The 23227-nt window shown below is 31.8% G+C and overlaps 1 protein-coding gene across 1 annotated transcript in view; it reads right to left on the reverse strand.

Moving 5' to 3' along the window:
* The window catches only part of LOC149769848 (proto-oncogene tyrosine-protein kinase ROS-like), a gene marked incomplete at its 5' end in the record, with an annotated part of 139490 nt that overhangs the window by 34496 nt on the left and 81767 nt on the right, over positions 1-23227 (reverse strand). Inside the window, 3 exons of the mRNA XM_089949749.1 lie at positions 5595-5655; positions 6610-6651; positions 21371-21460. Coding sequence (XP_089805875.1) covers positions 5595-5655; positions 6610-6651; positions 21371-21460 — 193 coding nt within the window. The remainder of the gene's footprint in view (positions 1-5594; positions 5656-6609; positions 6652-21370; positions 21461-23227) is intronic.

Genomic DNA, 23227 nt, shown 5'->3' on the forward strand with positions numbered 1-23227 from the left:
TTCATTATAATATGGTTCCAGTTATAAGGCCCTTCATTATAATATGGTTCCTGTTATTGAACCCTTCATCATAACATGGTTCCTGTTATCAGGCCCTTCATTATAATATGGTTCCTGTTATAAGGTCCTTCATTATAATATGGTTCCTGTTATAGAACCCTTCAGTATACCATGGTTCCTGTAATAAGGCCCTTCATTGTGACATGGTTCCTGTTTTAAGGCCTTTCAATACAACACAGTATTTGGCAATTATGGTAATGGATCCCACTGAATTAACTTGTGAAGGCCAGGTCACTTACAATAGGAGTTGAAGAAAAAGTTTTCTTAATATTTCCAATTGAATCCAAGTACATCTGATTAAGAGATTTTTGTATCCAATGTAGCAAAGATACATAAGAGAATTTTTTATGGACTGGCTATTAGGTTAACTCATTAACCCCTGGCACTGTGTTGACATGGCAGGAGGTAGTAGACTACTGCTGAGCTCTGTAGCATCATGGTCATGTATGATACACTAAAGTGGGTGCTATTATAGAAAGGTAGACAGATGTAGGCTCTACAATGATACCAAATAATCTGGAATATCTAGTTGCACTAAAAAATACTGGGGGAAAAACCTAATTTTTTTACCCGTTCTTTTTCTTCACCCAAAATTTGCCCATGGTCAGAATCTGATTTTGTGTCTGGATTTTGGACTTTTTGGCCTCAGATGTAAGGCAGACCGTTCTAAACTGCACAAAGATAGGTGAACCTCTGCAAAAAGTAGGATATGGTGGGCATTTAGAATAAAGAGTGGCCTCAATACAAAACTGACGGGTCCATTAAGCAAACAAAAAAAACTCCAACTTTTACCCTTCTTGCTCATGCGCAAGCAAAATAACCAATGGAAAATGATGTTTCTAATGCAACTAGGCATTAGGCTAATGGAAAATCTGTTGGAAGTCAATGTATTAGGATGTATTCAGAAATAGGTTTCAAAATGTGTTTCCTACTCAAATTTCAGGCAAAAACGACAAAAACCTCCAGGAATTAATGAGTTAAAATTGGACATTTTGTTTCATTAGGAGTTGGGAGCTTATTAGACACATGATTTTTGCCTGCAAGACCTCTTTTACATAAAATCCCAATGCAAACCAAAAGATCTCTGAAGATTCATCTCTCTGTATGATGTCTAGTTAAGTCCGATTTTGACCTAGCACAAGGAAGTCTCAAATACAGATAAAAATTCAGTCCTGGAACCATTGAGTTTTGACTACAGAAAATCTGGTCTCAAAATTGCATTTTTTCTTATGTATTTTTTAATTTTTTAATCTGGGTAAAATGTTTTCACTACTGATATCAGCATAATGCTACATCCCTGTTCTGTTCTCTAATACCACCCACTTGGGTCTATCATCAACTGCAATGCCACAATGAGGCAACCTACCTCATGATGCAAAAGTTATGTCCTTTGGACTTAATGAGTTAAATGGAAATAAAATTATGTGTTTTTTGTATTTCATTACAATGTGGTCTCACTGTAAGGCAGTATACTCTAGGGCTCCAATGGACAGCATTATAATGTGAGGGTACTGTATATGTATCATGTAATTAATTACAAGACAGTTCCAAGTTCCATAACGGCATTTATGCTTCCATGGCTAGATTATAACGAGGGAGTACTTCATAATAAGGCATTTTCACTATAAGTTTGTATGCTGTATGACTCCAGTAGACAGCATGATAATGAGGGAGTACTGTATCATGTAGTTCATTATAAGGCAGTTTCACTATAAGTTTGTATCCTGTATGACTCCAGTAGACAGCATGATAATGTGGGAGTACTGTATCATGTAGTTCATTATAAGGCAGTTTCACTATAAGTTTGTATGCTGTATGACTCCAGTAGACAGCATGATAATGAGGGAGTACTGTATTATGTAGTTCATTATAAGGCAGCTTCACTATAAATTTGTATGCTGTATGACTCCAGTAGACAGCATGATAATGTGGGAGTACTGTATTATGTAGTTCATTATAAGGAAATCTCACTATAAAGTTGTATGCTGTATGACTCCCATGGATAGCATTATAATGAAGGAGTACTGTATATTGTCTTTCATTATAAGGAAGGTGTAGTATACGGTGGTATACTTCTCAACAAGCACATAAGCACAATCCTGGCAATACAGTGCTGTCAGTAAGAGTGTGGTTTTAATAATATTAAAAATTTACAGACAAGAATGACAAATTGCCAAAATATAAACTTTTCCAAATTAAAGAAAATATAAACTGTTACCAGATAAATTATACTGCTGCCATGCTGCCAGATAAATATATGGTTACCAGATATAATATACTGCTAACAGATAAAATATACTAGACAAAATATACCACTGCCAGATAAAATAAACTACTGTAGTATCACCAATTTTCATGGGGGACCAATTTTCGTGGTTTTTGTTGTTGCCCCGAACCATGAATTTAAATCCCCAAGGAAAAATGAGCCACATAACGATGATGACACACACACTCCGTTTTCTTACAGTGTTTCATTCCTAGAGATTAACATAGCTACTAGTATTTCATAAATCTAGGTCAGTACTGTAATCTGGTAATTAAATATTAGTTTTTACATGTGTTTGTTTTGTTGTTGTTATTTTAACCTTTTGTAACAAGAATTATAAATAATTTTATATTGTTTCAATGCATATGTTCGATAAGGTATTCGATAGCTGCAATTTTACACTCACTGCCTTAAATCAAATTGTTAGATAAGTAAGGATAGAGAGAAAATAGAGAAAAAGCATAAGGTATTCAAACAATTGTAATACTGAAAACGAAAGAAAAAAGAATAAAAAATAACAGTAAATGAAAATTAAATTTAATACTTATTCAAATCGAATTCCTTCATTCAAGTACAACTGTTGTTGAAACATTTAAATCCTTCTGAAAGCACATTTCATTTTAACCGTGCATTTTTAATCCAAAAGAACAACAATCTTGTAAAATACTATAACTATTTCTTGAAACACTATTATTAATGAAACATGATGTACATACACTAATTACAGCAGGGTATTAAAGCTCACGCTTCACAGATTTTGGACAAAACCACTGTATCAACATCATGTCAATCAAGTCTCATGGTACTAACAAATGCATTTCAGATAAATAATCCCCAAATTTCTTAATTAAACAAGCCCAGCTTTGTCAAAACCACTGATAATTAGGTCTGATCTTTTACCCATTGTTGTGTGAGATGCAATTATCCATTCAGCGTTAATTGTTATGATTAATGAGGTTGCAAAGTTAACTAATACTGTGCACTGATCGTCACCAGTAACATCTTTTTCCACAATGGCATCTATAACCTGTTTAGCAGACCACCCGTGGAAGTGTGACTTTAATTCTTCTTTAATAACCGATTGGCCAAATGTTGTTGGCTGTGTCGGTTTCCTTTGGTCTTGAGCACTCAAACAAAGACATGGCGAAAGTGATTAATCTTGACAGGTGTTTTATGTGCTCATAGAGATGGAAGTATTGTTTCAGTGTTGTTGGCTGCGTCAGCTTTGACTGATGTTATTCACTTGGTCAAAAACACTATGTACGTATTGAAACTGCCAGGTCTTTGATTTGTGCTCATACAGGTGGTAGTATTGTTTTAAACATTCAAAATGAGTGCCGTTTTGCGTCGGCATAGTTTTACTCTTTTGTACTCTTTATTTCGGGTATTTGTTGAGGTTAAGCTATGAAATTAAATATCTATTAATATGCAAACTTTGAAAGGTAAAACTATGAATTTAAGCATGCATGAAAATGCCTTTTGTTTTTACAAAACCATGAAAATTGAGCCCAACGAAAATAAATGATACTAAAGTATACAAAAAATACTACTGCCAGATAAAATATACTTCTGCCAGATAAAATATACTGCTACCAGATAAAATATACTTCTACCAGATAAAATATACTGCTACCAGATAAAATATACTTCTGCCAAATAAAATATACTGCTACCAGAAAAAATATAAAAGTTCGTATGAAACAGGGTTTAAAAGCATGTCAGAACACACATGACTATACTACCACTGGTATAGATGTCACTAAATTACTAGAATTTTACTTCAGTGCTACTTAATTTACTTGACTTTTTCATTCTTGTCCACATGAGTCAGTGATTTTATATTTGCAAACATTTCATATTTTAATTCTTGACTTATAAAAACCAGTGATTTTATATTTGCAAGTACTCTATTTTTTCATTTATGGCTTATGAAAGTCAGTGATTTTATATTTGCAAGTACTTTATTTTTCGAATTCTTGAGTAATAAAAAATAAAGATTTAACATTAATATTCTAAGTACTTTACTTTTAAGTGATTTTCAATTCTTATCTCATAAAAACCAGTGATTTTACATTTGGAATACTTTAATTTTCCTGTTTTAATGCAGGACAGAGCTTTCTTGGAATACTCTTGGTATTATGTTCCATCACTTTTTTTTTTTCTCCATTTGTTTGGTTAATGAATAACCTCAAAATTGAATTCACTACAAAAAGTATTGCTGGCAAACTCCAAGCATCAATGTGACCTAATGAAATTTTATTCCAATGAAACTGTCTGTTTACTCCTTACAAAATGTATTTCTGATTTTATGGTGTGCCCATTTACGGTACAGTAGAATCTCATTTATTTATATCAGGTTATTCAAGCTTCTATATGTCTCTTCCAAACATGCAGATCCTAGGTCAATAAATCACCCACCCACCCCACCCCAATCTGTGTTGACAGTGATGGATGATATGTGGGTCTAATGTCACCTGTTCACTAAAACATGCAATTTTGCTGCATGCAAATCTTTCTGGACAAAACCTGCATACACTTTAGACACATACTGAAAATTGGTAACGGCCATATCTATCATGAAATTAAAAATGGCCACAGGACAGAGGGTTGTGCTATTCCACGTGGATTTACAAGTCACCAAATATAGGATTTGCTCTGGAAATATAATCTACATGTCACCAAAAGAACCCTTTCAGCCAATGGTAGCTCCACAGCCATGAGAAATACTGGTAAGTGTATAACATGTACACCAATGTGTGCAGTCAAAACTGGCTGCAGATTTTTGCAGCTTTTAATGAATAGGTCATATCAGGCCATAAACCACCAATCAATATCATCATGGGTGAGGGGTTGATTTATCAGCCTAGTAGGACCCAAACTCACTCATCTAACTCCAGTTTACCAAAATATTCTTCAAAACTGGTATGAAAATCGGATAAACAAACTTCAACTGTATTTTCATATAGAACATGGATTGCCAGCTTGGAAATCCAAAATTAAATTACCATTGTTACTCACTTGCTAGTTGTGTCCAAATGCAAACTTCACAGACCCAGCTCTGCTGATGCATTATGCATCAGGAGATCTGGATCTGTGCAGTTTGTTTGGAGTAGTCAGTAGAACAAACAACAAAGACCCTGATCTGCTGGCATATTATGCTATGGGAGATCAGGATCTTTGTTGTTTGCAGATTGACTCTTCTTATAAGTGAGTATATACAGTATCTGGAATGCATACCAGCATTGTTAGATGTATATAATACATTTACCTGTGATGCTATTGAAGTATGAGTCTAAAACAAACGTACATCCCTGCACACAGCCTTGCCTCTGAAATATAAACACAACAGGTCAGTAAAACAGTAGATCCTATCTTGAAAGACCATCCATTCTGCCAAAAACATATGGTCTCTCAAGACACTGTGGTCTCTCTTTACAGGTAATAACACATGGTCTCTCAAGACAGGTGGTTTCTCATAGCAGTGGACACAAGTGTTGTTTTAACTAAAACAAGATTTTCAAGACGGCAAATGTGGCAGTCATATTGGAGGTCAGACTGGCATCATTTTCAGTTACCACCAACTAAACATCATGCAGAGATCTAAAAAGTATTCTGAAGCTGAAATATTGTATATTGCTGACCTGTTACTATAATCTCATCCTTTTAATTACTTTTATGTACAAATACTGGATATGGTGTAGTTGGTGTATTCAAAGATATTCTCATACATTTAATATTATTACTACCATACAAATCTGGATCAGAAAAAAATTCTTTTATCTGATATCAATGTTGTGGTTAGGTACCGGTAAGTTGAAATGTTTAGATACACTGCATCTCCCTGTCTAGAAATCCCTGAAGTGTTCTATTATTCTCACTTGAAATTCACTTTTTCTGTCTCACCGATTTATTATTTTGTTTACCATGAGTAGAAAAGGTTTCTACAAACAGATAAGAAAAGTTCTACCCATGTATGTCAAACCATGCAGCATTGTTTATTACAACACATATTACATTCAATATCAGCTTCTTATGTCAAACATATCGTAAAATTGTTAAATTTCTACCAGAGAACCAGAACTCTATGCTACCTTTATCTAACAAGTGACATCAGAATGTTGAATAATAATAAATTATTACATTAATAAATTATTACATCATTGCCAGTTGTACAGTAAACAAATTTTACTGACACAAGTTCGACACATATATAATATTAAAATAGATGAAAGTGTTGAGAAAGATTGGCAGAAATTGTAAATGTTTTCTAAAATGCTTGATACCTCTACAAGCTGGGCACTTCCAATGTACTGTGATGAATGACTCTGAAAGAAAAATAAACCCTGTAATAATTGATTATGCAATATGTAATCATGGATACAATAGTAATCATAGATACAATAGTAATCATCAATACAAGAGTCCCTTGAAGGGGCTGACACTCTAGTAGCTGATGACAATTTCCAGTTCTTCTGTCCTTTTGTTCCAATTCATTGCCGAGTATATAAACCACCTCTGAAATACTTTTGAAACTCCAACATAATGAAAAAAATATTTAATTTCGTGTGTAAGTTAAAATGTCCACAAGATACCTCAAAGTATAGATCAAGGGATTAATGTCATTGCCTTTGACCTTGAACCAGATATCATATATAGATGAACGTATCTCAATGTCAAGATACACCTACATGCTATGTTTTGGTTACATCTATAATTAATATTTTCTGAAGAAACAAAAATGAAACAGTAATTTCCAGTGTTGAAAATGATGTCTTTGTTCAATGTTCTGTTGATTTGGAAGGACACTTGCTCTTCGAGTTTTAACTTGTAAACAAATATACTTCAAAATGTTACTAATTATAGAACTGTGCATTATTAATTCATAAAGCATCTGGTCCATTCCATGTGCCAAAAGGTGAACCTTTTCAGACATTCCATGTGACTACATGTATTTCCAACAGTTCCATTATTGTCATTTTTGATAAACCAGAGAAATCGATTATGAACATTCTCTACGGATTTTTTATCTGCCACATACAGACAAAATTTAACAGAAATGTGTTAGATAAATTACTGATAAAGTTTTATTATGTACCGACATACAAGTGACATTTGATAGAAATATGGGTGGACAAATTGCCAATGAAGGTTTATTATGTGATTATAATGCATGACATGAGTGGGAATAAATTGCCATGTAAAACAAAATACTCTTGAGAGAAATATACAGCTATTTCAAACTGGAAATAGTTTGTCCTTGTGGAAAATGTTAATACCATTTACAGACATTTAGAAACTTTGGAACTGTGAATATTAGAGGCTTATATTTGTTCAATATGGCTTTGTGTGAAAAAGGAATTATTAACTAATAAAAACTTAATGTGAAAATGGACTACATCTTAATGATGAGGTAATCTGAGTGCAGTAATGTTTTTAACCCAATACTGGTTATATTATGAATTTTTCAAAACAACGATTTTGTTTTCACAATGAACAAATTTAACGTATTAAATAAATATAAATTAGGCATTATGGGAAGTTTTAATCCAGGTTGTTATATACCATATACACTCTTATAAGATAAAAATCAAACTCCAAACTGCAAAGACCCAGATCTGCTGTCACATAACATGCTGGTAGATCTGGATCCATGCTATTTGCTTGGGGTAATCAGTAGAACAAACAAAACAGACCCTGATCTGCAGGTACATTATGCTATGGCAGATCAGAATCTTTGTTGCCAACAGTTTGACTATAGGCATGTATATATAACTTGGCAGGGAATAAAATTATTCATACTTGTTGTCTATCTTTTTGTTTATTTCCAAAGACACATGCATTAATTGAATTTTCATTCATTCTCACCATATTGAGGTTAGTTACATAACACAATCATAGATACAAAATAACACTTTAATGCAGGATTCCCCTATACATACCAATCTGTAACCTATACAGTATTCAAAGGATATGACAATAATCTTACTAAATACTTATATGTATAGCAGATAAAGAAACGTTTAACATGTACCCTATGTGAAACAGCAAACTAGACTCACTTTTGCACTGTGCACAGAAACAAAGCAGCTTGAGTTCATTACATATGAGGTATATAATGGAACATAAATTAGGATGCAACACCACTGAATAATTTAACAGCCCATAGGCATCAACAAAAGTATTGAACAACAAGTATTATATAATGATATATGGGTACATATTATGGTGTGTAACTGCATGAGATCATATTAGCACATTGTATTTTGATGCAAGTATAGGTCATAACATTGAGTATGAAAACACAGGCTCTGAGACATGAACTGCATGAAAACCTAATGGATACTTGGCATGTAGAGATAAAATTTAAACTTGTTAGAGTGTGGATTACAGTGACCTCAGAAAACTTATGCTTTTGAGTTATTATGACTAGTTCTAGAAACGTAATCTTAGATCTTCTTTGATATATGATGATTCAGAGCCTATAGTCATAAATACCACAAAAACTGAACTAATGCCAAAATGTCAACAAGTTTCAATTTCTTTAACATTGCTCTTTTTTAGATTAACACCAAGATGAAGGCATTATCCTACTGTTTGTATCCTGACCAAATTTTTATCAAACTGATGTGCCATCCATTCTGGATTCTGCCAAATTAATAAAAATGTTCTGTAACAAAATTCAGACAAGAATTTAACTGTCTGCATATTTTACTCACTACTTTGAAAATAACTGGATTTTTAAAAATGCAAATCTGTTTTTTTTTGTGAAAACCACAAAACAAACTTTGTACAAAAGACCAAAACTTCAACATCAAGTCATTTATAGTGCTTTTTAGAATGTGCCAAGCTGCTCGGTGACCAAGACTAATTCATGATGCATTCAATTACATGACTCTACTGGAGGGAGTGTTGTCAAAGTCATGAAGAACATTTGCTATCATTTCAAACATGCTCAGAACATGTGAAACCTGCCCCAATACACTACTATAATAAGAGTTTACAATGGTCAAATGTGCCATTATAAAACACAGGCTTTGCTTACAGATGTGGCAATATGCCCATGTATGAGATAGTGAATAGGCACCTATTGTGCTAAATGTTTAACATTAAATTGTTTGTTGCCATTGGGATGTATTCAAAATGTATGTGCACAATTGTAGGCAATTTGTTTGAGCAAAATAAGCTGGTCATATTCTGCTGTACCTACTTTTATGTTGAAAAAAATCTAGAAAATCAACATTTTATGGAGAAAAATTCTATACAGCAGTTTTCTATGTGGGCAAAGTTAGAACAGTACTACAGCAACAATATCATACATGCACAGGATGTAGTTTTTAAGTTTATTAAAACAAAACATATATATATATATATATATATATATATATATATATATATATATATATATATATATATATATATATATATATATATATATATATATATATATATATATATACACATACATATATATATATATATATATATATATATATATATATATATATATATATATATATATATATATATATATATATATATATATATATATATATATATATATATATATATATATATATATATATATATTACTATCTTCCCTTAAAGACTTATCCCTTCACTTATGATGAACAAGACATCGTAAGAAGCTTTTTAGTGGAATGTCCATGCTGAAATGACCATCCATTCAGGGGGAGTAGTGGTAACAAGATTTTCAAGATGGAAATTGTGGCAGCTATAATGGATATCCAAGCTATAATAGATATCCAAGCAGAATGGTACATTTTCATTTTTGACAATACTGAATGTCTGAGTGGCAACTTAGGATCAACTAGACAGCATAAGAAGTCTCCCAGTGAAAACCTCATGTCAACATTCCATTCTTTTCAGGAAGTGTAGCAATAAAAAGATTTTAAAGATGACTGCTGTAGTGGCCATAATAGGTGTCCAAGCAACACCACTGTCATTTAGGATTATCTTGAGCATGGGATGAATGTGTGTACAGTTTCATGACAATCATCCAATATTTCAGGCAGTTCAAAAGGACTTACAACAACAAACTTACACTAATGGACAGACAGAGAATGGACAATGATCATCCCATGACCTCTTCTGACCTTTGACCAGTAGAGCTAAAGAAATGGCAATTAAGTGAACCCAAACTGCACTTAAGATATGACATGTAATTATAACTTTTACTAATGTCATGATGTTAAAGGTCATCATAATAAACAATCAAATAATGTCATTAGCAGTGTCCTGTCTCCTGTATGTACATGACTATTTAGAGTTAGCTCCTTTTGTCAATGGTGGGCCTTTTCCATGATGGAAAGTCATTTGCTCTCTCAGCATATAAAGTCTGCTTTTGAAGCAGCAATTAATTCATATTTTGATTTAACAATGGTGTTGGCTTCATTAAGATAAAAGCATGTGTTTTGTCAACACAGTATGCAATTCCTGACATTTTTTTGGGCTTACAAGTGTTGTCAAAAATATATTAAACATAAAATAATTAAGCATGCAAATTTAAAACTTATTTTAGGATTTTGTGCATTTAAAGCATTCAGATTTTTTTTAAAATTAACTTTTATACAATCTAATGTATTACTGTGTAATGTTTGAGCTGTAACAGTACCCCATATTATTATAAATGTTGACATTGCACAAATTATGAGGTTGTAAACCTGATGGATGATTTTTATATCTGCTTGATGAAAATGATCTGGAAGGGGATCATCCTCTTTCTGCTGTTTTCCCCTGATTGATAACGGAAATTCTCTATCCAGAACCAGTCTGTTATGTGTTGAACTATATTACTTTTATTTAATAACTACAGTAAAAACTACTATGAGCAACCTCTGATATGAGCAACCACCTGTCATTTCTGAACACAATCGTAACGCATGGATCGATTTTATTATAATACGCACTCTGTTATGAGCGCCCACTTGCTGAACACAACCAGCGACCATGATGTCTTGGCAAAATATGCATTTTGACACTGCTATGAACGACCACATAGCAAAAGCGAGGATAAACTCCACTGACCTTTATTTAATCCCTGTAAGAATCACAGCTCATACTGTTCTAAATGTTTGAAAAAAATAAAACCAATGGACTGGCTACAGATGTCTGAATTTTTTTCGCTATACTTATAGTGTTTTATTGTTTCTGTCATAAACCAGACTAATGTATAGATAGATTATTTCCTACTCTGGTTCCCTGCTGCATATGCTCCTTGTGTTGTTTTCTTCTATTCGTATAGGGGTCAGCAACGCAGACAGCATACAAAGCAGGGAACCAGACTAATTAGTCCTGCATTTAGCCTGCTTCCCAGCCTTATCGTAGGACCTGGCATTCTTATGAATGACCATATCGCGAGAACGGACAGATACCACTGACCTATACGTATTGTTACAACAACCACTTGATTAGTAATGATTGTTCTGATCAAAAACATACAAAAGGAATATTTAAAAAAAGGATTGTTGCTACCAGTGATAGATGTTACAGTCCATAGGCCAGACTAGTGTACATGTCATGAATTGGCTTTGTAGTGCCAAAGTTGACATAGTGGTCACAGATATTGTTTGTCTTTAGAGATAATCCGTATTGCCAGGGGTAAATAAGGTAATTGTCTATTAAACCAGCAAGAGAGAATCATTTTTGGGATTTGACTGATAGTGTTCAAGACTTGTGATGTTTGTTGTTTTTCCCCCTGATGTTAAGTTATTACATTCCAATCACAAAGCTGTCATCTAGTCACATTGGTGTGACCGGGTTACACACTTTGCTTATAGAGTTAATCCCAGTATGTCATCTTTGAATGAAGCCATTGACTTTTGTCTCTGAGTAAATGGTTCTATTTCTGGATGAGATTATTGTTTCTTTTTATTTCAGTTATTGTTAGATATGCAATTCAAATGTATAGAATTTTCATATTTTCCCACATCCCAGTCAAAACCGTCTTTATGTTTGATATTACAACTGGGCACTAATAATTTTAACACATAGAACTTAATAGCAATGGATGAACATCCAACTAAAAAGAGACAAATTTTAAGGCTGAAGAAAATAATTATTGTAATTGAAAGAAGTGAAAAAAGCAAACCACTCACAAAAAAGCAGTTTAAACGTTGGTAAAACAAATTTAGGTTGTTATAAAGGAAAAGGAGTAATTCAGAAATGATTTCATATGCTAAAATATGTGATCTTTAAATGTAAATGTGATTTCATGTTTAATTATAGAAGTATATCTCTATTGCTATATAATTTTATTTTAGATGAATGCATACAATATTTTAGCAAGAACTATTAATAAAGAATACATTATATATACATTGATTGTGGTAATGTTTCTTGAAACTGTTCTGAAACTGGGCCTTGGAAACTGGTCTTTTTGTACAAACCTGCTATGAGAGACAACCTGTCTTGAGACATTTTGTTGGCAAAGGGGCGGTATCTCATAACATGTTTTACTGTTTATTATGGTCATGTATTTAACTATATTACTGCTAGTATTTAACTATATTACTCTTACATATTTAACTATATTATTGTTATCTACTTAACCAGGGGCCCCGAGTGGCCGAGTGGTCTAAAGCGCTCTTCGTTACGGATCACTGCCATCTCACCTCTGTCTGCGGCGGTTCGAGTCTAAGATTCAGCCAATGTGGGCATGTGAGAAAGCTTGCCAGTAGCTTCTCGTGGGTCGGTGGTTCTTTCCGGGCTTTTCCGGGTTCTTCTTCCACCATTAATACTGGCCGCCATGTATAGCCTATCGTGTGCTGAAAAATGGCGTTAAACCCCACAACAACAACAACAACAACAAATTACTTAACCATATTACTGCTACATATTTAATTATATGATTGTTATGTGTTTAACTATATTGCTGTTCTGTGTTTAACTATATTACTCTTATGTACTTGACCACAAAACTGCTAGTATTTAACTATATTACTGTTACATACCTAACCATATTACTGTTATGTATTTAGCTATATTACTGCTATGTATTTAACCATATTACTGTTATGTATTTAGCTATATTACTGCTATGTATTTAACCATATTACTGTTATGTATTTAGCTATATTACTGCTATGTATTTAACTATATTACTGTTCTGTATTTAACTATATGACTGTTATGCATTCAACTATATTACTGCTATGTATTTAACTATATTACTTTTATATTTTAACTATATTATTGGTATGTATTTAACTATATTGCTGTTATGCATTTAACTATATTACTGCTATGTATTTAACTATATTACTTTATGTATTTAACTATATTACTGTTATGCATCTAACTATATTACTGCTATGTATTTAACTATATTACTGTTAGGTACTTAACCATAGTACTGCTATGTATTTAACAATATTACTGTTATGCATTTAACTATATTACTGTTATGTATTTAACTATATTAATGTTATGTATTTAACTATATTATTGCTATGTATTTAACTATATTACTGTTATGCATCTAACTATATTACTATGTATTTAACTATATTACTGTTATGTACTTAACCTTATTACTGCTATGTATTTAACTATATTGCTGTTATGCATTTAACTATATTACTGCTATATATTTAACTATATTACTTTATGTATTTAACTATATTACTGTTGTACATCTAACTATATTATTACTATGTATTTAACTATATTACTGTTATGTACTTAACCTTATTACTGCTATGTATTTAACTATATTATTGCTATGTATTTAACTATATTACTGCTATTTCTTTAACTATATTACTTTATGTATTTAACTATATTACTGTTGTACATCTAACTATATTATTGCTATGTATTTAACTATATTACTGCTATTTCTTTAACTGTATTACTATTATGTATTTAACTATATTACTGTTATGCATTTAATTATATTGCTGCTATGCATTTAACTATATTACTGCAATGTATTTAACTATATTACTGTTATCCATTTAACTATATTATATTTATGCATTTAACTATATTACTGTTATCCATTTATCTATATTATAATTATGTATTTAATTATATTGCTGCTATGTATATAACCATATTGCTGCTATGTATTTAACCATATTACTGTTATGTGTTTAACTATATTGCTATTATATATTTAACTATATTACTGTTATGTATTTAACTATATTACAATTATGTATTTAATTATATTGCTGCTATGTATTTAACCATATTACTGTTACACATTTAACTATATTACTGTCATAGATTTAACTATATTACAGTTACGTATTTAACTATATTACTGTTATGTATTTAACTATATTACATTTATGCATTTAATTATATTGCTGCTATGTATATAACCATATTACTGTTATGTATTTAACCATATTACTAGTATGCATTTAACTATATTAGTTATATGTAACTATATTACTGTCATGTATTTATATTACATTTATGTATCTAATTATATTGCTGATATGCATATAACCATATTACTGGTATGCATTTAACTATATTACTGCTATGCATTTAACTATATTACATCTATGCATTTAACTATATTACTGCTATGCATTTAACTATATTACTGTTATGCGTTTAACTATATTACTGCTATGCATTTAACTATATTACTGCTATGCATTTAACTATATTACTGCTATGCATTTAACTATATTACTGTTATGCATTTCACTATATTACTGCTATGCATTTAACTATATTACTGCTATGTATTTAAATATATAACTGTTATGCATTTAACTATATTACTGCTATGCATTTAACTATATTACTGCTATGTATTTAAATATATTACTGTTATGCATTTAACTATATTACTGCTATGTATTTAACTATATTACTGCTATGCATTTAACTATATTACTGCTATGTATTTAACTATATCACTGTAATAGATGTAACTATATTACTGTCATGTATATAACTATATTATTGCTATGTATTTAACTATATTACTGTTATGTACTTAACCATATTACTGATATGTATTTAACTATATTGCTGTTATGCATTTAATTATATTACTGCCATGTATTTCGCTATATTATTGTTATGTATTTAACTATATTACTGCTATGTATTTAACTATATTACTGTTACGTATTTAGCTATATTACTGTTATGCATTTAATTATATTACTGCCATGTATTTCGCTATATTACTGTTATGTATTTAGCTATATTACTGTTATGCATTTAATTATATTACTGCCATAGATGTAACTATTATACTGTCATGTATTTAACTATATTACTGTTATGTATTTAGCTATATTACTGTTATGTATTTAGCTATATTACTATTATGTATTTAACTATATTACTGTTATGTATTTAGCTATATTACTGTTATGCATTTAACTATATTACTGTTATGTATTTAAATATACTGCTGTTATGCATTTAACTATATTACTGTTATGCATTTAGCTATATTACTGGTATGTACTTGACCATAAAACTGCTAGTAATTAACTGCAATGCTCTTATGTATTTAACTGGATAACTGTTATGTACTTAGCCATATTACTGCAATGTTTTTTTAATTATTTTACTGCAATGTATTTAATTATTTTGCTGTTATGTATTTAGCTATATTGCTGTTATGTATTTAATTTTATTATTATTATGTATTTGACTATATGACTGTTATGTACTTAAAATTATTACTGTTATATATTTAACTATATTACTGTTATGTACTTAAACCATATTACTGCTATGTATTTAACTATATTATTTGTATGTGTTTAACTATATTGCTGTTATGTGTTTAACTACATGACTGTTATGTACTTAACATCTTACTGCTATGTATTTAACTATATGACTGTTATTTATTTAACTATATTAATGCCATTTATTTAACAATATTACAATTTAATTATATTGCTAACATGGATTTATTTATATTGCTGTTATGTGTTTAACTATTTCTGCTATGTATTTAACAATATTACTGCTTTGTATTTAATTGTATTACTGTTATGCATTTTAACTACATTAGTGTTATGTACTTAACCATATTACTATTAAATAAGTATTTAACTATATTGCTGTTATGTATTTAACTATATGACTGTTATTCACATCTGGATGAATCACAGAATGCAACATGCTTGACAGTTCTTATTGATTATCAGTTCAGTCCTTATTACTGGAACATCAGATTCGATCACATTCCCTGTCTTTGATATTGCTCTGGACCTCATAAAGCAAGGGTTAGGGGAATGATTCGGAAACAGAAATTAATTAGGACAGCACTGTTCTATCCAGACAGTTTGTGAGAGCAAGTGGATGATAAAGTGCCAAAACTATTTCCAGTTTATTTAATTTGACTGATTTGAGTCACATCCTATATTTCATATACTTCTAATAGACACTGCAAATTAATGGTTAGGGAATAATTTTGAAATCAAAATCATTTAGGCTAGACAATGTTCCATCTAGATACATCTAGACACTGTTCCATGTAGACACATCTAGGCAATATTTCATCTTAACACATCTAGAAATTGCTTCATCTAGACACATCTAGACACTGTTCCATCTAGATACATTTAGACACTGTTCCATCTAGATACATCTAGACCTTGTTTCATCAAGATACATTTATACACTGTTCTATCTAGACACTGTTTCATCTTGATACATGTAGACATTGTTTCATCTAGATATATTTAGACACTGTTCCATCTAGAGACATCTAGACCTTGTTTCATCTAGACACATCTAGACACTGTTCCACCTAGACACATCTAGACACTGTTCCATCTAGATACATCTAGACATTGTTTCATCTAGATATATTTAGACACTGTTCCATCTAGAGACATCTAGACACTGATTCATCTTGACACATCTAGAAATTGTTTTATCTAGACACATTAGACACTGTTCCATCTAGACACATCTAGACACAGTTCCATCTCAACACATCCAGACATTGTTTCATCTGGACCAGGGGTGCACAAACCCCAGCCTGTGAACGTGTTCTGTCTGGCCCTCAGGGCAAATTAAAACAACATAGAAATCTGGCCCATGAACAGTAATTATATTAAAGAAATGAGTGTTTGTTGCCATTGAGTGGTCTTAGAAAGTGCAATTTGGCCCATGGCCAAAAAAGGTTGTGTGCCCCTGATCTAGACACATCTAAACACTGTTCCATCTAGACATTGTTCCATCTAGATACATCTTGACACAGTTTCATCAACACCATTTCATCTAGACACTTCTCCATACAGACACATCTAGACACTCCTCCATCTTGATACATCTAGACACTGTTCCATCTAGACACATCTGGACACTGTTTCATCTGGACACTGTTCCATCTATTCCATCTAGACACAGTTCCATCAAGATACATCTAGACGCTGTTCCTCTACACACTGTTCCATCTATACACATCTAGACATTGTTCCACTTAGACACATCTAGACACTGTTCCATCTAGATACATCTGGACACTTTCATCTAGACACAGCTGGACACTGTTTCATCTAGACACTGTTCCATCTAGATATATCTAGACACTGTTCCATCTAGACACATCTAGACACTGTTTGTCTAGATACATCTGAACACTTTCATATAGACATTGTTCCATCTAGACACATCCAGATACTGTTTCATCTGGATACATCTAGACACTATTTCATCAGACATTGTTTCATCAAGACAGTTTGTGAGAGTAAGTGGATGGAACTGTGTTTCCATTCATTCAATTTGACTGATTTTTGTCACTTTCTATATCTTTCAAATACTTTTGATAGATTTTTTATTTCATATAATTTTTAGGTAGAGTGAATAAATTAATAATTACCTACACAATATCTTTCTAAAGAATGTTTTGGTAAATTTTACTTACTTGTTTTTATTCTCATTTGGTTTGCTTTCATGCAACTGAATTCCTGACTTTTCTATAGCATAAAGTGCAAAATAATGAATCATTAAAAATCAAACAAATATTTTTCACCGTATCTATTGAAAGATTACATGCCATTTCATCAAACTCCAATAAATGTTGAATGAAATCTCACAATTTTGTCAAATTCAATTCATTTATATAAAAAAATATAACATCAATGCCTGAATATGAGCCCATTAGTAGTGTAAGCAGCAATTGCCAGTATCCAACATTATTTTTTTACCAGTGTAAGCAGCAATTGCCATTATGCAACATTATTCTTTTACCAGTGTAAGCAGCAATTGCCATTACATGACTATTATTCCATTACCAGTGTAAGCAGCAATTGCCAGTACATGACTATTATTCCATTACCAGCATACGCAGCAATTGCCAGTACATGACTATTATTCCATTACCAGCGTAAGCAGCAATTGCCAGTATACAACTATTATTCCATTACCAATGTAAGCAGCAATTGCCAGATTACAAATATTATTCTATTACCAGCATATGCAGTGATCGCCAGTATATGACTATTATCCCCATTACCAGTATAAGCAGCAATTGCCAGTACATGACTATTATCCATATTAAGAGTGTAAGCAGCAATTGCTAGTACACAACTATTATACCATTATCACCATATGTAGTGAATGCCAGTACATGAATATAATCCCTACAGTGTAAAATGTGATTGCTAACACATGACTATTATCCCCACTGCCAGTGTAAACAGCAATTGCCAGGACATGATCAAATGTTTTGCATACACAAAAGCCGCTCTTTACAGTTATGAGAAACTAATAAAACTATATAGCAATGTGCTATATTATCTGTATGCAAAAGGTCAGTTACAATTTAAAATTTGAAGGCAGGTTTTGGATAAAATAATTTCTATCAAAGATAAAGAATAAAATACAACATATTATAAATAACTAAAATTCTTCCCCAATTTCAAATGTAACAACAGACTGTGGCACTAGTTTTCAGAATGGACTGGTTTGAAAATAATAAAATGCATTTTCTCACCAATATTCATTATATTAAAAATAATAACATAAGTACCATGAACAGTGCATTATGAGTATGTCTGCCCCATGTTAAATAGTCTTTCAGGTAAGCACAAGTAGGACAAATTGGTTGACTCTGGAGATTATTGTTTAACAAGTCTCAATGCATGGTCATGGCCTAAACTTACTATGAAGTAACCATTACTTTCTTATTAAACTTATCATGACCTTGACCTCTGACATTTAGGCCCTAAATCTATAGGCTACTTCATTAACTTAAATGCACGCCCTTTATGAACTTTGCTCATGGAAAATGTTCCAGAATAAAAGTTATTATCCCAAAACAATTTGCTTTCTTTCTATTATAATGACTTTGACCCTTTGACACTAAAGTCAATATACTTGTTTCATATACAAAGTGTAAACCATTCACAGAGTCTGGCAAAGGTGTATAGTCAAGAAAGAAATTTTGCATGAGCCATAGGTCATTTTTTTTAGTCAATGTGACATTGACCCTTGATCTTCAGACTCCCAAATTAAAAGGATAAGACCTTACTCTATTCCCAAGACACCAACAATTTTTTGGTGCAGGTCTTTGAAGAACAAGTAGAGTTACTGTGCATCAACCATGTTTCTTCTTTCAGTTACAGTGACCTTGATCTTCATTTTCTGACTCTCAAACTGATAGACTTCTATCGTACCCCACATGCAAGCCATCCACAAAGCTTGGTCCAGGTCTGTGATGTGGAACTAATGTTAATGTGGAAACCACTTTTTGTTTCCTTTATTCACAGCGACCATGACATTTACCTTTTAACCTCCAAAATATATAGACTTCTTTCTTACCCTAAATGCATGCTATTTACAAAGCTTGGTAACAGTATATGACGAAAAATTAAAGTCAATGTGTGGAAACTAAAAATATGGAAAGACAGATTGGTAGCATAACTTGATATGCGCCGACTGATGGTTAGTTTAAAAAAGTTTCTTATTCCACGTAATAACATGCAACTCTTTTCCAATAATTTTTAAAAAATAAAGCCAAGTCTTTCATTAATGGCAGGTGCTCAAAAGAACTGGTTTCAACTTGAAGGGGTCTGAAGTCACATCTAGATTTAATATATGCACTAGGGTAAACCGCACTGACTGTGAAAAGCATTTCTATAGGTAGTAAGAACTTGTTGTGCAGTCTGAGTAAAAATAAAAACAAGAGACCCTAGACAACTCATCTGGAAGTCATCTTTCTCATAGCCAAATGCAAAGACACTCAGCAAAGAAATCTGTCAGTAAAATGCTTTCAGAAAATATTTCTTTGAGTTCTGTTGACACTATATCTAAAACAACTGCTTGAATGTTTTTTGTTTCAAGTTTTGTATCTTCATCCATATCTGATGACACCAATAACGTAAGACCATTATGACGGCACCAATAATGTAAGACCATTATGATGGCACCAATAATGTAAGACCATTATGATGACACCAATAATGTAAGACCATTATGATGACACCAATAATGTAAGACCATTATGATGACACCAATAATGTAAGACCATTATGATGACACCAATAATGTAAGACCATTATGATGACACCAATAATGTAAGACCATTATGATGACACCAATAATGTAAGACCATGTAAGACCATTATGATGGCACCAATAATGTAAGACCATTATGATGACACCAATAATGTAAGACCATTATGATGACACCAATAATGTAAGACCATTATGATGACACCAATAATGTAAGACCATTATGATGACACCAATAATGTAAGACCATTATGATGACACCAATAATGTAAGACCATTATGATGACACCAATAATGTAAGACCATGTAAGACCATTATGCCAAGATGTTTTACATCAATTTCATTACTGTAATGTAAGACGTTTTTTTTTTCCAAGAAAGATTCAGGTTTAAACCAGCTGACACATTAAACTAAATTCAAATTAAATTCAAATTAAGTAAAAGTAGAATATTGGCAATGTAAAGATTAACCAATTTATGATCAACTGAAGATTTATTACTTTTAATTATTCCTAGCTCCAAAAATTAGCTTAACAAATTTTCTTCTGTTGAAGAAGCCAAGTTTCTTACCTCATTTAGCTTCCTGGCACAAACATCATGACAGGAAGATGACAATGCCGAAGTGTACAGCTGACATCCAGCTTTACATCCAGCAATGCACTGAAAAAAAACAGAACAACGTGATGAATTTGAGATAAATTTAATAGTCTGAATTCATTCAGAGGTCCCACACATCATTTGATAGTTAAATTTTCATACACTCTATGTGTGAAAAGAAAACAGTAATCAGTGTAAGAAAGTTTTCACTGCTACCAACTGGATGATAGCTAACATTCATGGAGGACTTTAAACTCAATTCATTTTCAGGAACAATGTCAACAGTGTAGTAATACTACTAATTACTTCTTTAGGAAATTGTCATTCTGTAAGTGAAGCCATCTTATTGCTATAGTGGATCCCAAATGAATCGCATATCAAATACAGTATCACTCAAATGACCATATACATGAAATCAGTCTCTTACATCACCTACAATAGTATCATTACACAGGAGTGACTCGACATGAAATTTAGATTTTCAACAATTACATAGGCTTCCAATACAAACTTGGTCTCTAGTGCACATTGGTATCAGGACTGTCAAAATCTGACAGTTAAATGCAGTCTATAAATATCTTCAGATTTTATCACTATTTATCACCCTACAGCTATTTCAACTCTTAATTAATACAATGTACATAAAAATCCAATAAATACTTTTATTATTACTATTAATATTATCATCATCATCATCATCATTATTATTATTATTATCGTCATCATTTATGTATATTGAAAAAAAATTAATCTACTATAGAAGTCAATGGGAATTTAAATCAATGGGAACTCACTTTACTCGTGCAGTATGGGAGATCATAAAAAGTACCATATATTCTAGAATATAAAACTAACTGAACTGCAAATAAAATAGACCCTATTCTGTGTCCCAAAATGCACCAGCAGACAAGGGTATATGTTGTTTGTTCTATTGATTAGACATTTAAAAAAATGCACAGACCCAGATCTGCCAGTGCATGATGTAATGGCAGATCTGTGTCTTTGCAGTTTGCAGTTCATCCCACTCATAAACAAGCACCTACATTTCAAGCTGTCTTTAATTAAGACTGGAGAATTTGGACTGGTTTTTCAGTACAATAATTACCTCTCATCTCTTTTCTGGACACTCTAAATGTGGGTAAACATAGAATTGTTACAGGTGGTTTTGAAACAGAGTCTAAAATAACTAAATCCAGGTCCAAACTAGATTACTGTGATTCAGGATACAATAATTCATGCATCAGAATGATGGCTATTATATTAGATACTGATCTAAGAAATGTTATACACTGCAAAAAGGTCAAGGGTCATACATTGCATAGGTAGTGAAATTCATTTAGCCAAAAAATAAAAATAAAAACTTTAAGTTCTATTTTTAAATTTGTCATATGGCTTACATAAGTAAACATTGTTAAACTGGCATTTTATACCTTATTGTTTTTATCTCTCCTCTGGAAGAATTAGTAAAATCTTTACATTTTATCTTTTGTCTTGAGGTGCATACTTATGTTTGGATTGATGGGTTGTTTTCTAGATGCTGACATGGTCTTTCTTTCATATAATACCATTTTTTTTCTACTGAGCTTTTGCATTATATAGCTAGGATTGTACTGTTGTGCCATTTGAACATAGTGTATATATCCAGCAAATATTGAAAACAAAATTTAAAAAACTGAGGAGACATCATAATTTAACAGTCTGGAATTCTATACACACAATATGCATTTGGCATCAGCCGGGTTTATGTTGTTTTGTTTTTGTTGTATTTTTTATAAAAGAAAATTAGGGACTTTTTCTCACGTATGCATCAGTAGAATCACTGAATGAGCT

This window comes from Sinohyriopsis cumingii, unplaced genomic scaffold (genome assembly GCF_028554795.1).
Source record: "Sinohyriopsis cumingii isolate HCF-2022 unplaced genomic scaffold, ASM2855479v2 utg003193l, whole genome shotgun sequence".
Taxonomy (NCBI): Eukaryota; Metazoa; Mollusca; class Bivalvia; order Unionida; family Unionidae; genus Sinohyriopsis; species Sinohyriopsis cumingii.